General features: G+C 42.4%; 2 protein-coding genes and 1 long non-coding RNA gene across 6 annotated transcripts in view; 2 read left to right on the top strand and 1 right to left on the bottom strand.

The window, feature by feature from the left end:
* Positions 1-13332, bottom strand: part of LOC147994804 (uncharacterized) — a 26519-nt gene extending 13187 nt beyond the window's left edge. For both annotated transcript variants that reach the window (XR_015686477.1, XR_015686478.1), the window contains exons 1-2: positions 12658-13332; positions 197-428 (exon numbers count right to left, since the gene is read on the bottom strand). This is a non-coding gene — a long non-coding RNA (uncharacterized LOC147994804). The remainder of the gene's footprint in view (positions 1-196; positions 429-12657) is intronic.
* On the top strand, positions 7840-16678 carry LOC147994803 (uncharacterized). Of its 2 annotated transcripts, XM_087659710.1 has the most exons (3): positions 7849-8094; positions 12810-12932; positions 16431-16678. In XM_087659710.1, exons 1-3 carry the CDS (start codon positions 7888-7890, stop codon positions 16443-16445), a joined length of 345 nt encoding a protein of 114 aa, XP_087515836.1. In that variant the 5' UTR covers positions 7849-7887; the 3' UTR covers positions 16446-16678. The 2 variants fall into 2 exon arrangements, 1 of the variants encoding a protein (XP_087515836.1); XR_015686476.1 differs by lacking the exons at positions 12810-12932; positions 16431-16678 and adding an exon at positions 8929-9982 and having other exon boundaries at positions 7840-8094.
* Positions 16407-16691, top strand: part of Ptn (pleiotrophin) — an 81868-nt gene continuing 81583 nt past the window's right edge. The window contains exon 1 of one of the 2 annotated variants that reach the window (XM_087656016.1): positions 16407-16691. The gene's annotated coding sequence lies outside the window, so the exon portion shown is untranslated. 2 annotated transcript variants of the gene reach the window in all.

The following is a 16691-nucleotide window of genomic DNA, read 5'->3' as shown; positions in this document are numbered from 1 at the left end:
TACATGCTGCGGAGGATGTGGAGCAAAGGGAACACTGCCCCCACGGGTGGTGGGAGTGCAAACTGTATAGTCACTTTGGAAGTTGATACTGTGGTGTCTCAGAAAATTGGTCATCAGTCTAACTGAAGACCCAGCTATAATATTCCTGGGCATATACCCAAAGGGCGTTGGTCCATCCTACCATAAAGACACTTACTCAATTATGTCTATAGCAGCTTTTACTCATCATAACCAGAATCTGGAAACAACCTAGATGTTCCTCAACCACCTCGGGTTCTTACAATCTCTCTGCTCCCTCTTCCGAGTGGATCCTTGAGTGTTGAGGGGTGTGGATGTGGTATAAATGTCCTCTTTAGAGCTGAGCACTCCACAGTCTCCTCTTCTTTGCACAATGAACGGATGCAGGTCTCTGAATTAAGTGCCATCTACTACAAAACAAAACAAAACAACAACAAAACAACAATCAAAAAAGCAACCTTCTCTGATGAAGATGGAGAGATGCATGAACCTATGGTTAGCAAGACAAGTATTTGGAGAGCAGGTTGCTGTTGTGTCCATCTATCAACATGAGAGAAGTAGAGTCTCCCCTAGGACATGATCTTTATGATGGAAATGTTACGCAGTAAGGCAAAAGTACAACGGAAAATTTGGGAAGAGATACATAAGAGGGACCTAAGTGTATTCGTGGCTAAGCCTGATTTGAACCCCAGCTTGACCTCTTGGAGGCTTGAGATTCAATCTGAAAATTTAGGTTCATACGGTTGTTATCCCTGTAGGCCTACTGTGGGGTGGTGTGAGGCATCTGTACATTGGCTCCTTTGGTTCTTAAAAGGTTAGGATATTTTCAGCTTCTTGCTATTTATGCCCCTGATTTTATCGATGAAATGAACATTCGAATTTATAGTAATCCTGACGTTGAGTTGTAATTTTCAGAGTCTTTTTTAAGATTCATTTATTTTATCTTAGGTGGGTTTTTTTTTAATCTGCAAATGTGTGTGTGCCGCATGTATGCAATGCCCACTAAAGTAAAACAAAAGGGCATCAGATCCCTTGAAAGTGAAATTACTAGTTTTGAACTTCTGTGGGGGTTGGGAATTGAACTTGTGTCCTCTAGGAGAGTAGCTAGTGTTCTTTACCATGCCACCATCTTTCTAGCCCTAGTTTTCAAATGTGTCAACAGACTTTAATCTGTGTTTGCCTTACAGAAACAAAAAAATCTGTTCCTTTCTTAACAAAAGTTTGGTGCTTTTTCTTCTGACTTGCTATTTAAATTAGACAGAGAATATGTCAAAAAATCTTCATTATGCCACTCTTTGAAGACGAAATCAAAATTAGTATACATAAGGTAATCTTGAGACAGAGGCTGCAGGATGGGAGTAGGAAATTAGAGGCAGAAGTCCAAGGTCTTTTCTTTGTTTCGTTTCTATTTTTGTTTTTGGTGTTGTTTGTTTTGTTTTGGTTTAACATGAGTAAAAGCAACACAGAGTAGTTTCGAATAGCTGGAGCTGGGAAGGAATTAAGACACCACTGACCTTAGTGCTCTGTTGCTGTAAAGAGACACCATGACCATGACAACTCCTATAAAAGAAAGCATTTAATTGGGATTTCCTTACAGTTTCAGTGGTTCAGTACATCATCAGTAAGGCAGAAGGCATGGCAGCATGTAGGCAAACATGGTGCTGGAGAGGTAACTAAGAGTGCTACATCTGGATCTGCAGGCAGCAGGAAGAGAGAGATTCTGGGATTGGCTTGGACTTTTGAAGCTCGAAGTCAACACCCAGTGACATGTGTCCTCAAAAAAGACCACACCTCCTAATTCATCTCAAGTGGCATCACTTCCTAATGAGGATGAGCCAATGGATGGGGTAATCCTACTCAATCACCACAACCTTTTACATATTCTCAGCCAAATCAAACAAGAATTGGAAATAATATTGCCAGTGTATTAAAACAAACCCAGGGAAATCTAAGGATATTGAAACATCAGCACGTGAGCAGAGGAAAAATCTCTTTGAAAGTTCTTTATTTATTAAGAGAAATGCCTGTGCAGAGAGATGGGGGCAGGGCAGTTAGTGTACAAACCAAAGTGAAGCTATTAACTTTGACCCTGAACTAGAAGATAATCAAGATAGTTTGGCTAGCACTCACAGGGTTCCTCCTCTTTCTATGGATCACCAATATATGGTGCCCTCCCCCACTCTGGTTAATATTTTGTCAATTTGACAGAAGCTAGAGAAAATACTTCCTTCACTTTGACCTGTAAACAAGGCTGTGGGGCATTTTAATGGTTAATGAAAGATGTAGGTGTGCCCAGTCCAGATGCAGGTATTGCCACTTCTGTGTTAAGTTGTCCTGGGATGTCTAACAAAGCAGGCTAGCAAGCTAGGAGAGCAAGCCAGGAAGCAGTGCTCCTCTAGGGCTTCTGGATCAGCTCCTGTGCCAGATGTGCTGCTTCGATACCCTGCCCTGCCCTGACATTCCTCATGATAGGCACAAACCATAAGCAAGCCTGTTCATCCCTTAAGTTGCTTTTGGTCTGTGTTGTATCACAGCAACAGAAATCATAACTAGGGCAGTAGAGAAGAAATTAAAAGTCAGCCCTCACCAATGTTTCTTGCTTTTACCCCATTGAAAAGGGTGAACAGCAGTTAAAGATGTTTTTATTGCAGTGTTGACAGCATCTCACAGGACGTGATTTAGACACATTGTGAGTAGACTACTAATTGGCCCAGAGGCCTTGAACCGTTCGTGGAGCATACACATGAAGTGAAATGTATAGCTGCCAATTCGTGCTGTGGTACATAGTTCTTCTACCTGTTGCCAAACAATCCATTCCCTGCCTCTGGCATCTTTCACAGACCTCCAATCTCGAGATTCCTGAGGTAGACCTGTTTCTAATAGTTCAGTGCTGCCCCTTAGTTCAAAGACCAGTGTTGCCCTCTGTGAAGTTGGAGAGTTGGGGGCTGCTCTTGGTCATTTTCCCACTCAGCACATGGACCACCGCCTCGAATCAGTTCTATGCTCTCTTACCTATTGTCCCTCAGGTTAATTTACTCACTCAGATGGCTATTGTTTCCCACGGGAATCAACTCAACTGGTACAGGCTACAGCCTTCTATGTAGAGCACAGCCACAGTAGAATTTTTAAAGTGCATATGTATGTGTGTGTGTGCGCATGTGTTTGTGTGTGTGTGTGTGTGTGTGTGTGTGTGTGTGTGTGTGTGTGTGTGTGTGTATCTTATAGTGCAAGAATACTGGTCAGAGAGAGAATAGGAGAATGTTTAATTCCTTTCTTTTACTAGGTGAGTCTCTGATATGGAATGCAGGTTGTCAGACTTGGAAGGATGTGTCTTTATCCACTGAGCTATCTTGCTAGCCCAGAGTGGAGGTTTTTCAAAAAGAAAACCTAGTGTATGGTGCTTCACAACTTAAATGTTATAATGGCTAGAACAGCACACTACAGACTAACTTTCTCAAGAATGTTGGCAAGGCTACAGACCTGACCCACATTCATCTCTTCAAACCCACTTCCTACAATTTTAGTTCTAAGAATGTTATGCAAACAATTGAAAAAAATCTGTATTATGTCATGCCTGATTCATTGCTTCAGTTTTATTTCTCTTTTGCATATATGCTGAGATAGAAAGGGATATCTTTAGACATGCATATGTACAAATACATTATTTATATATGTCTTCCTTTAACACAACCATTTTCTTTTATCATTTACTTATTTTTTCAAATTGTTAAACAATTATATCACTTCCCCCCTTCAATCTTTCTCATATACCAGTTCCTTCTTGAAATCATGGCTTCTTTATTTGTATACACACACCCACATCCACACCCACACATCCACACACACACCCACATCCACACCCACACATACACACACACACACACACACACACACACACACACACACACACACACGTCCAGGAGTTGTGCTGTAGATGTATCTGTTGGGACCAGCTATTCTACAACCACTTGCCCTGTGCACTTTGACCCATCATGGTTTTTCTGTCTAGTCTAGCCTATAGATCAGTTACAGAGCTGACGTGAGTGCCACTACTGTAACTTAGCATTAGTATGCCATGCAGGTTGCCACTGGGGTGCATAGGCATCGTAACTGGTCAGGATTCTTGGTTGCTTCCTTCCCTTGGAAGCTTGTGTGGCATTTTCTGGTACTATGGGAAACATAACATCAGATACAAAGGAAGTTAGTTCTCAGGGAGGAGACTGATCTTGTGTCCAAAGTACACCATATCTTCAGTAATAGGTATTTGCACTCCATCTCTGGGAAGCAACCAGGGGCAACAACAATAGCCCATGTTGTTTGTGAAGTCTCTTGGTTGTGGGGTTTTTGCTAGAGTCTTTGATTCTTGGTGGAGTAGTATCAGCCCAAGTGGTAGGACTTCATTTAAGCTATAAATGTGTATGATAGACATTTATGTGTTATACCTAATTTTAGGCAAATAGTAATTGCTTGGGCTTTCCCAGACATATAGAGTGTTAATTCACCCTTCTCTTTCTCCTGCTCTATGGATATCCCTTCTCCCTTCCCAGGTACATCCCCCATTTTACCCACTTCCCTCTGCAAATCACTTTTACCCTGCTATTCCTCTCTATAGCACTCTCAAGTTCTCCCTTTTACTTTCCCAGGGTTTTGCTATTGCATTTAGCAGCTGTAATGCCATGAGGCATGATGATGCCCAGCCTGGCACAGGAGCTCTAAGGTACAATAGTGGCACTCTTATCAGCTCTGCAATTGGTATGAAGGCCAGCTCATCAAGAGATAAACCATTCCTACACCAGGTTGTATATCCGCATCTGAAGGTGTGGACTAAGAAGTACAGATGCAGCAGGGCAAGTGGCCTAGGTCTTTCTAGACCAGGGCTGCCACATTCATTATTACATCCCCCTGAGTTATCATCAGCATTAGTCAGAGATGTCATGTATACTAGTTCATTAGCAAGCTGGCATGAGTGTTCGCAATCTGAGAGCCATTAATATTCATTTATAGTCTGAGAGATGCAAAAATCAGAAAATTCTCTTCCAGAATAAATTATGACAAGATCTGAAATCAAAGAAGGTTGTGATTAGATGAGGTCTTCACCATTTCTGGTTTTTTTTTTTCAATACTCTAAGAATGTGTGCTTTATCCAACCTAATTCCTGGAAAGTAAGCCCCTCCCTCCAAACTACTCACAACTAAAATTAACAAGTTGTAGGCTATGCGTGCTCTGTTTTTAAGGGAAGAATATGAATGGACACAAGAGGCAACCATTAAGCCGACAGCTGATTGGGGTTCTTGTTCCCACTAAATAATTCAGTGTCTCTAATGGAAGTCCGATCCAATGTCTCCCCAACAGATGAGCGTTACCTAATATTCAGCTAGCTGAACAAGGCTTGCAGAGAATAACAGCAAAGTATAAGGTAAAAAAATATTTTAATGGTGGTATATTCTCCTGGGTGCTTTCTTGGCATGAAGTCTCTAGCTTCCTGGCAGCTGTTGCCATTGTGAGGAGACAGGGAGAGTGAGAGTAGGAATGAAAATCAATATTTAAATGTGAAGCAGCCAAAAAGGTCAACAAGGGATGCGGGTATTAACACGTTTTGTGTAGGCATCTAGCCTTTCAAAAGTCCCTGCTTAAGAGGACAGAAGATACCCTGAGTAAACAAATCATTGGGAATCAAACAACCAGGTTTGCAGAGCTCAACATCAACTCACTAAATCCAAGGAAGTGAAGTCATGTGAGACTTCACCGAGAGATGTCTGCAACAGAATGAACTGTTGCATAAAGTGGTGTGTTGTTCTCCCTCTCTCTCCTTCATTCAAAACAGGAAGAGAATATTGATTTCCTAGTCTTGGCCACCAGCCCCACCTCCTCTCACCATAAGTACTGAGATGAATGAGATCGAGTCTCTCAAAGCACTAAGCGATGTTCAAGAGAGTACCGCTTTATAAATTGAGGAGGGAAAAAGAAGGAGAGAGAAAAGCTGTATTATTATGGGGTAGAAATGTTAGAGAGAAAGTTGGAGCCCTTATCAAAGGCTGTTGGTGCCCCAACATTTGCTGTCAGCTCTGAAAAGGTGGCTGTGAAACTCATTGTATCCAGTCCTGGTTGGCTTTGGGCCCAGCATACAGTGGGATTTCTGGCCAATGGCCCCTTACAGTGGAAAGGCTGGCGCCTGGCCCAGGGATTAGAGAACTTTCATTTCTTTGTCTCATTGATATTAGTCACAGAATCTCTCTTTTCATGCACAATCCAAACCCATGTGGGGCGGTGCAGGGGTTGGCGGGGGGGAATTGCAAACCGAGCTCTCCGGTTCCCTAGGACTAAGGGAAAATGTCTAGTTCTAACTTGCTTATTCAACATCTGTATCTATTTTGTTATGCACATTTATCAGGAAATGAATAGGATGGTTCTTAGGAGAAAAACGGTCTTATAGATATAAGAAACTATAAATCAATCTTGAATAAACAAAGAAGTCAGTATGTCTGGCCTTCTCCTCTCTCCTCTGACTCTGCTCTCCAAGTTTCTCTCTATCACATTCTCCTACTTTCAGGAATTAATGACTATCCTGATATTATATCTCCAAGAACAATTTGGTGAGGATAATTTATGGGCACATTTCCTTCAATGCCCCCCCCTTGTCTTTTCCCCTGTGCCTTTGCAGCCACATGTAACTCATTTGTTGAGAGAGCTTTCGATTCCTTGCATGGCAGAATCCATCCATGTAATGATATCCTAGAGCCGCACTCCGTTTGAATCTTGGAAAATGCTGTGCTGCATATCATCAGATAAAGTTTGGTTTCAAATAATAATATGGTCTTAAATATTCATGACTAGTGGAAACTGAAAATTGTTTCCAAAATCAAACTGGGACGATGAATCACCAACCAGCAACTGATTTGGAAGTAAACCAGAGAGCCTCAGCAAACCATAACCAAATGACTATAGTTTGTATTTCTTTGCCTGGTTCCCCTAAACATGTTTGGGTACATGGAAAGGATTAATGACTTAAAGAACGTCAAAATTGAGTACACATCATAATCCTGCCTGTTTTTATTATATTGCAAAATTGCCATTAGCACATAACACCAATTTATTTGGGCATGGCATTTTCTGGCACCAGTGGAGAGGCAGAGGAAATTGCATAAGAATTCCCTAATAAAAAAAAAATCAATTCCCTCCACGATTAAGTTACCACCATCCTCATTAGAAGATTTCACCTCGAGTTCCTGTGACATAGGGACAATGATGGTCATCCTCATACAGGTCACGGTGTGTGTTAGATGACAAATACATGGGAAAATTCTGCAAACATTGCTGCTGCACTTGAGGCTAGTTCTCAACCTTCCTAATGCTGTAACACTTTAATAGAGTTCCTCATGTCGTGCTGACCCCCAGTCATAAAATTGTTTTTATTGTTACTTCACATCTGTAATTTTGCCAGTTATGAATCATAATGTAAACATCTGATACTTCTGATGGTCTTAGGCGACCCCTGTTAAAGTGTTGTTTGACCCCCAAAAGGGGTCATGGCCCAGAGTTTGAGAAACACTGCTCTAGCTTATAAGGACTGACAGTAAAAGGGAGAGGTATTCTGTGGGCACATTCCTACACTCGGTGGAAAGGTTAAAAGCTGCCTGTCTCACCTGTCAGATCAAAACGAAGGCAGGGCCAGTGCTCTTTTACCCAAAGTCACAACATGTTCCAGCAGCGGGGCAAGGAGACCTGACTGCTCACCTTTGACCCTTTGTCCTGTGCCTGTGTTCCTTCTAACTGACAACCATTTGTTTGACTCAATAAATAATGATCTGGAAGAGAAGTGCTGTCGATGCTCAGGTTGCTCTATGGGCTGGGTCATCCTGGAAGCCTGCCATGGTGAATGAGGATTGGGCTGAAGTCAGTGAAGTACCTACGAAGACAGAGAACAGCAAGGGCAGACCTAGGAGCCCCCAGAAAGCATGCTGTGTTCAGAGGCCACAGAGAACTGTCACTGGCTTTGACAGAAACCACACACTGGGCTCTATAAAGAAATATGTGTCTCAGGACAGACTGGATGCTGTTTCAGATGCTGTTCTCCAAGTACGTTCTCCTGATGCTACAGAAGTTTAGATTCACAAGTGGAAGCCTGACAGCATAGCGGCCACTTTTTGCCTTTTCATCCTTTTAGGATGCTGTCTCCATGTTTCTACATATGCCCAAATTTGCCTTTCTACATATGATTTGCATTAAGTCAATCTGGAGCTTGGAGTGCTCCCATGGCTTTGTGCTATCAATAGCAAAGGCAATCTTAAGACGCACTGCAAAGTGGACTTCACGGTCCTTCCAACCCTCTGCTTGAGTGGACCCAGTCTCCTTTTGTTTATCCTAAGCTTTGGTAGTTTTTTCCTTCTAACTGATGGAGCTCTTCTTTTGCTTTAAACTCAAAAGCATTTGTTAGTAATGTTATCTGTGTCATCTTTCGGCAGACAGGGCCTGTCACTCTAGGTGAACAGGTGGAGACACAATCTATGCTGCTTAGGTTTTTTTTGGTTCTTTTTTTTTTTTTTCCGGAGCTGGGGACCGAACCCAGGGCCTTGCGCTTCCTAGGCAAGTGCTCTACCACTGAGCTAAATCCCCAACCCTTAGGTTTTTTGTTTTGTTTTAGTTGTTAGTGTCCTGTTTCGTCTGCTGGACAGAAAGCACGATAATTTGGGAAGAGAAAATTTCAATTGAGAAAAATGCCCCAATCAGATTGACCTGTGGCAAGTCTGTAGAGTTTTTTTTTATCAATTAGTGATTGATGTGGGAGGGTTGAGCCCACTGCAGTCATTGATACCACTGTGTAGGTGCTGGTGAATTGTATAAGAATTCAGGCTGGGTAAACAGTATTTCTCCATGGCCTCTGACTCATGGCTAAGCATTCCTCTGCCTCAGTTCCTACCTCCAGGTTCCTGCCTTGAGTTCCTGTGTGGCTTCCCTCAGAGAAGAGCTATGATATACACACTGAAACAAACCCGTCCCTCTTCCAAGCTGGCTTTGGTCGGGATTTAATCACGGAAACAGAGAACTAAACTCTAGTAACATCCTTCCTGGTTGACTGTCAATTCACTAGCTGTTAATGTTAGACATTAGAATCTAGTTCTTGAAATAAATGAATAAATAAAAGTGAATTGTTAGAGTGACACTGCTCCCTTTCGACATTATAGAGCACACAGTCTTGTTATGTTTTTGAAAGGGAATGTATGTCCTTAAAAATGAATTAACTCCAAAACAGGATGAATGAAAGGACACCAACACTTAGCACATGCACTGTGGCACAAGTGTTTGCTTAGGTTTGCCAGCTGGAACTGAGGAGAAGTGATTCAGAATTAGCAAATGGTCCATTTGGAAGTGGTGGCTATATAGGACATTTGTCAAAAGTCATCAAGCTGGGACGTTAAAATAGATTCACTTGACTCTTAAAGGATCTGTTACTTCATCATGTATGTTTTTTTCTTTACTCACACACTCTCCTGAATGCAGTGTTTTGCCCAGAATTTAATGTGATAATTAAAACAAACAAACAAACAAACCCACTACTCTCTATGGTAGTTAATCATGTACAGACAAATGAATCTATTTTAACTTTACAGCTTGATGACATTTTGAAAAATGTCTTATGTAGTCACCACATTGACAGACGATTTGCTATTCTGATCGTTTCTCCTCACTTTCAACTGCTAGGGCCAAGCAAACACGGATGTCTCTTGTAGCCACGTAGGTTAAAATTTCTTTTTTGTAGGGTATCAATATTAGAGTCACACAGTGTGTGTTAAGTGTTGGAATTCTTTCCATTCATTATGCGTTTAAAATCATTCCATTTCTTTGACTGTGTTAGCTGTTGTTTACTGTGGAATAATATTCAATAGCTGTGTGACATTTTAACAATACATCATCTGCTTCTTGTTTTGAGCTATGACGAATAAAGATGCTATGGACACCGATGCACAAATCTTTCTGTGTGAGCAGCTATCTAACAATGAAAAGTCTAATAATGTAAAAGCCTGGCTATATGCTAGATTCATGCTTAACTTATAAGAAGCTGCCATACTGTCTCTCAGAGTGGTCATGTTCTACGTCCCTGTCAACGCTTAGGGTTGGCAGTCTTCAAATGTTAGCTTAATTTATAAGAAGCTGCCATACTGTCTCTCAGAGTGGTTATGTTCTATGTTCCTATCAACGCTTAGGGTTGGCAGTCTTCAAATGTTAGCTCTTTGCTGGTGAGTGCAGTGAGTAGCTCATTAGAGCTTTAGTTTGTATTTCTGAGGTGGATCAAATAAAATTAGGTATTTTTCAGGAGCTTATGGGCATTCATCTATTTTCCCTCAAGAGCGTCCGAATCATTTGCCCAGTTTTCAGAGCATTGGCTGGCTTCTGATTATCAAGTTTTATGAGATATTTTAAAAATCCCAGGTTACAATTTTTTTTGTCACACAGGCATTTTGAGAACATTTATTATCACTTCCAGAATTACTTTGTTATTTGAAGTGATCATTTTAAAAAGGATTCACTTATTTGTATTTAGTATGTGAGAGTATTTTGCCTGTATGTATGTACATATACTAGATGAATTAGTGACACCTACAAATGTCAGAAGACATCTGATTCTCTGACATTGGAGTTACAAAATGGTGGTGAGTCACAATTTAGGTGCTGGGAATTGAACCTAGATCTGCTGAAAGGCCAACAAGTGCAACTAACCACTCACTTTTTTCTTTAGTCCTCCCTCCCCCGTCCCCCGCCACCCCGTGATCTACTTTTAATAAAATTTTCTCTTGGGTATCAAATCATCTTTCTTTCCAGATATATATCCAGTTCTTCTTTTTGATTACACACACACACACACACACACACACACACACACACACACACACACACTATTAGGTCCAGTTGGTGCCACACATTTGTGCATAGCTATCGGGGTCATTCACCAGAGCACGGAATTCTGTTACCATCCACATCCCTTAAAGAAGACTGAATCTCTCTTCTTTAGAAACTGCCAACTGCTACTAGCTCCTCAGAGATTATCTACTCTATTGGTATGGGAATTTTGCCTGGCTTGTGCAGGTCATTGTAGTTGTCATTTTGAGTGCAATAGCCAGGCCATGGCTAGAAGACAACATTTTACACCATTCTAAACCTTAGGAATCGTACAAGGTATGTATCTCCCCTCTTCCATGATGTTACTTGAGTCATGGTGGTATATTTGATAATACAGGTGTCTCATTTAGAGCTGATTACCCAGTCTAGCGTTCTCTGCACTTTGAGGAACTGTGTCTCTATTGACTGGTTCTACAATTACCTAACCAGTGGGCATAACTTGCCTAGTAAATTGGTATAGCATATACTTAATCCTGCACTTTGTAGGACCATTGGTGTGTTTTTTTCCCCCTGTAACTTGCATTTTACTGTGTAGTCATGACTGGTAACCAAAGGCAATGACAGTAGCCTTTGTCAGTGGAGACTTCTGGGGTCTTTCTAAAATCACCCTTGAATGACAGTGCATAAGTAAGAAGTGCTTCACCGAGAATGCTTTCTGCTTTCTGCCCACCATGAAAGGCAGTGACAGTTGCTTTACATTCACATGCTGAGCTGCTTGGCTCTTCTGTCCTTGCCGTGATGGATTAAAATCCCCCAAACCATGGGCCAAATAAACTTCTCCCCACATAAATTGCTCGTGTCCAGTACTTGGCCAATGCTGATGTGAAAAGCACATCACACAAATTTTGAATTTCACACAAAATCAAACCTTGCTATATAGTTTTATATGGTTTATAAATTGCCTACATTGATATGATGATATTTACTTTGTCTGTCTCATCCATGTTCATGGGGATGCTATTCTGTGGATTTTGTTGTCTTATCATGTGGAATCTAGGCCTTGGAGAGATGACTCAGCTGGGAAAATGTCTTCCTCAAGAGCACAAGGGCATAAGCACAAGGGGTGTTGGTGGTGCAGTCCTGTAACCCCAGCTGGGGGTGAGCAAAGAAAAATGGATCTGTGAAACTCATTGGCCAGAGGGCCTAGGGAGGTTGATAAGCTTCAGGTTTGTTGAGAGATATTGTTTCTAAAACTAAAGGTGGAGTGTGGTCAAGAGCAAACCCCTAACAGTGACCTTGGACCTTCACAGGAAAGCACTTCTGCCCATGCACATGTTAATATATCCACACTGACAAGAACATGTAGCACACACAATGATAAGGACAATGTGCACATGCACGTGCACATACACACACACACAGACAGACAGACACACACACACACAGACACACATACACACAGAGACACATACACACACAGACACATACACAGACAGACAGACACACACACAGACACACACACACACACACACACACACACACACAGGTGCACACACACTTTCTGGGTATTTTGGGCCTGATGTTTTCTGTTAGTCTGTGTGTTGTCCCTGATGACACTTGCACTTCTGTGTGACTTTGACAAACAAACCTGTTTGCCTACAGTTTTTAGTCAAGAAGGACCAATTCATCAGCAACTGACTGGTATGGTTTTAGTATGTGAAACATATAGACTAATTTTTTCTTAAGTAGTTAATTCCAGATATTTTTCATAGGGTGAAAGTCTGAGGAATATAGTCTGCTTACCTGGTCATGTTACCAAGTAGACAAAGCCAGCAAAGAGAAGAGGCAGGATTCAGGAGGCAACCAACCATACATGCTAAAATACATTTCTGTAGATGTGTTCCTGGGATTGTCTTTGAGCTGTGGTAACTTGACGAATTTCCTTTGCATTCTAGGGAGATGGGATAACTGAGGAGCTGAAACCGAGAATCCAAACACGACACCAAGCAGAATGTCCAGGAGATCTGCTGCCTCTGGTTTCTGTCACTAAGGACAGTGGCCTTGTTTTCCAAACAAGCGTAAGCCATGACGGTTTCCCTGGTTTCAAATCGCCTTCCATTAATTACATGTTAGCCTGGTAATGCACATGCCTGGGGTCATTAATTTCACCTGCAGAGGCTGAGCAGCACAGAGAAGCCAGTGCTGACAGGAGCTTTGAAGAGTGAAAACTTTTGGAGTTAGTTTCTCTTGGCAGCGGAGGGCAGGAGGAGGCATTTAGTCATGGAAGAATCGCAGAACCTCCTACTGGGGACCCTGGGTATATTCTTGCTCTTCTGTCCTGTGTCTGTACCCCAGCTAAGGGGACCCTATGAAACCAGTCAGGGTTTGTCATTCTTAGCGGCACCCGCGCCATTTGGTGTAAACTTCAGTTGCTCACGTGGACACAGGCTCCCATGAGCTGAGTCTCTTACTGTTTGTTCTGCTAGCTCTCCAGCTGAGCCAGTTGGCGCCCTTTTGGCTTGGAGGCTCTTCTTGGTTGTTTACACGGCCATTTTCTTCAAGAATTTTAGGCTACCACTCAAATTTTAATTTCTGAAGTTTACTTCCTACATCAGCATATGTTTTCATGTCACTAAATCATATCATTTTCCCCTGATTTTAATTCGTTAAACTGAGAACAAGCATAAGTTTTCTGCACACCAATATTTTAACATTTTTCTTCAGGGCTCTATCCAGTCAAATACTTAAATGCTCACCAGTGATAGTCAACTGAGAGAAATGAATAGAAATCTGGAATCAATATTCTCATGACATGTGGGCTTGAGGTCAGGCATCTCAGGATGCATTAATAGTGTTTTATTTAAGCCTTAGTGAGAATATTGAGTTGAATTAGATTGCAATGTATTGCCTTGTTATAGATTTCTACTTATGAAAGGAAATACTCTTTTTGTATTTTACATTTTCAAAATACCATGGAAAAAAATGTCATCAGTGCTTCTCAACCTTGACACTATTTATATTTTGGGACAAGGAATCTGTGTGTGAGTGAGTTTTGGTCGTATGTTAAGGCAGGCTCACATGTGCCTAAACCCACACACATACATATGTGCACGTATATGTGTGCATGAGGCTAGAAAATGATATCATGTGTCTCCCCTGATCCATCTCCCTGCTTTCTTTGCTGAACCTGGAGCTTACTGATTTGGTTAACTAATGTCTTCCAAGAAGTCCCTATTTCTGCTTCCCAAATGTTGGATGGGATTACAGGGTTGCAAGTTGACCACTAAGCCTGTCTGACTGTTTTGATGGGCCCTGGGGATTCAAATTCCAGTCCTATAATACTTGCATTGAAAACTCTGTATTCACTAGGCCATAGAGATGTGCCTGTAGGATGTTTTAGTGGCATTCTTTTTTCTTTTTCGTTTTATATTTATTTTTATTTATTATATATAAGTACACACCACAAGAGGGCATCGGATCTCATTACAGATGGTTGTGAGCCATCATGTGGTTGCTGGGATTTGAACTCAGGACCTCTGGAAGAGCAGTCAGTGCTCTTAACTGCTGAGCCACCTCTTCAGCCCTAAGTGGCATTCTTTACCTCTATTCATCAGAGGACTGATGGGATATGTCCTAGCTTCCCTCAAATGGTGATAACTGAAAATGTCTCCAGACATTGCCAACTGTCTCCTAGAGGATAAAATTGCTCCCATTTGAGAACCACTGCTGTAATTAATTTTTACACATACCTTTTTAGTTAAAATGTTACATGTTGACATGGCAAGTGAGATAGAGTTGACATCACGAGATGCTCATGCTTGCTTTACCAACATCATAATCAAGCACCATAATGAATCCAGCACGGTTCACGGAACTGGCAGTAGCAAATGTTAAAGACAAAGATAAAATTAAGGGGCAAAGAGGAAAAGGACAGTCTTTCTGTCCTGTTCTTAGAATTCCATCGTTGTGGAACTGTAGGACTGTTGAACCTCTCTTACAGTAAGGGGGCTGGCCAAAGAAAGCTTGTGAGTAATTCATGATGTGCACAGGTGAAACCGGATGCACACACATGCACTGCTTCATGGCACAGGTGAACTTTCAAACAGGGACGTGCACAGTCTGGGAATTGGTCTTGAGGAAGGTATGCGTGAAGAGGATAGTCTGTAAGGAAGACAGATCAGGTGTGCAAATGAATTTCCGCCGATTCTTTCCTTGGGGGACATGGGGAGGTGGAACAAACCAAGACTGATGGACTAAAAGCTCTACTCCTGCAGGGACACCTTTGTCTGGAGATGACTCTTGTGCACTGGCACAGGTATCAGTCAATAGAAGACCCGCAGTCCTTAAAACTGCTTGCCATAGACTAATGGTTCTAAATTTAGGAAAGGAGTGGTCTTGAGACCTGAGGGCTTAAAGCACCTATAGAATCCATAGGATCTACCAGTTGAGTTGACGAGATGTATCTTTGGGACGGTGAGAAAATTGGAGCCAGTTTTATAATTTGGACCTGTTTGGGTAAATTGGAGATTTACGCCATCTTTTCCCATCACTTTCTATGTGACACTCAATACTGGTCTGTCACTTTATGCTCTCCTTGGTTAAAGGAGAGGCAGATCTCAGAACGCCAGGAGTGTCCACCCTCTGAGTCTTAGAAAGCCCAGAGCTTGAGCCGCACTGATTATAACCCTGCGTTCTTTGCCAAGAGCATGTCAGTGTCACAAAATATGTGACCCCGGAGGCACCGAAGAAGCCAGGAATGGAAAAATCCCCTAAAGGAAAGTGACATTTAATTGGGAATGTTCAGAGATCTGTCACTCCTTGTGACAACCCAGAAAAAGTGCTTTGGGGCTTTGTGACTGTAGGTGAGCTGCAAGTAGCAACTGAAGTTAGCAGGGACTCCGGGCAGGGAGGCCTTTAGGGGTGGAGAGCAAGGGACAGCTGCCTTTGCACATCGCTCCCTCAAACCTGAATATCATGTTGTTGTTGTTGTTGTTTTCTTTTTAAGCGCCTGACCAAAACTGCAGTTTAAAATGCAATCAATTTTCCGATTAAGAAATTAAGATATCGGGGCTGGGGATTTAGCTCAGTGGTAGAGCGCTTACCTAGGAAGCGCAAGGCCCTGGGTTCGGTCCCCAGCTCCGGAAAAAAAAAGAAAGAAAGAAAGAGAGAGAGAGAGAGAGAGAGAGAGAGAGAGAGAGAGAGAGAGAGAGAGAGAGAGAGAGAGAGAGAGAGAGAGAGAGAGAAAGAGAGAAAGAAAGAAAGAAAGAAAGAAAGAAAGAAATTAAGGTATCCAGATCGATAAGTCGAGGTGTGGACCCATGGGAGGGGGAAAAACCAGTGCTTGGGAGTTTGTACAAGAAATACCGTGCTGGGTGGATGCTAAGAACAAATGGTCTTATATCCCATGGTCTTTCTACGCAAATCCGTTTGGGGAAAGACTGCCCCCAGAGTAGCCGGCTTTTCATAAGCTTCCCAATCAGATTTCGGGGGCAAAGCACTCCCCCCTCCCTCGCACAGCCTGCTTCTTCTCTCTGCCCGCTCTCTTCCCTCCCATTCTCTATTTCCCTCCCCGGCAGGGTGTAATTGAGTGAAGGCAGGATCAGGTTCCCCGCCTTCCCGTCCAAAAATCCCGCCAAGGAAGCCCCAGAGCACAAGAAAATCCAAAGTGGAGAGAGGGGAAGAAAGAAAGCACTGAGTCATCCATCCAGAAGGGGGGAGAGCGCAGCCGCCCAGGCAGGAGCAGCAGCCAGCGATACCTGGAGTCCGTTGCAGAAACCTCGCCCTGCACTTTGCAACAAAGGCAGCCTGCTAGTCAGCGAGGACATCTGCAAGCCAAA

Source organism: Rattus norvegicus, chromosome 4, assembly GCF_021556685.1.
Source record: "Rattus norvegicus strain SHRSP/BbbUtx chromosome 4, alternate assembly SHRSP_T2T, whole genome shotgun sequence".
NCBI classification, from domain to species: domain Eukaryota; kingdom Metazoa; phylum Chordata; class Mammalia; order Rodentia; family Muridae; genus Rattus; species Rattus norvegicus.
The sequence above is the reverse complement of the archived record's forward strand: the minus strand, read 5'-3'. Positions and strand labels throughout refer to the sequence as shown.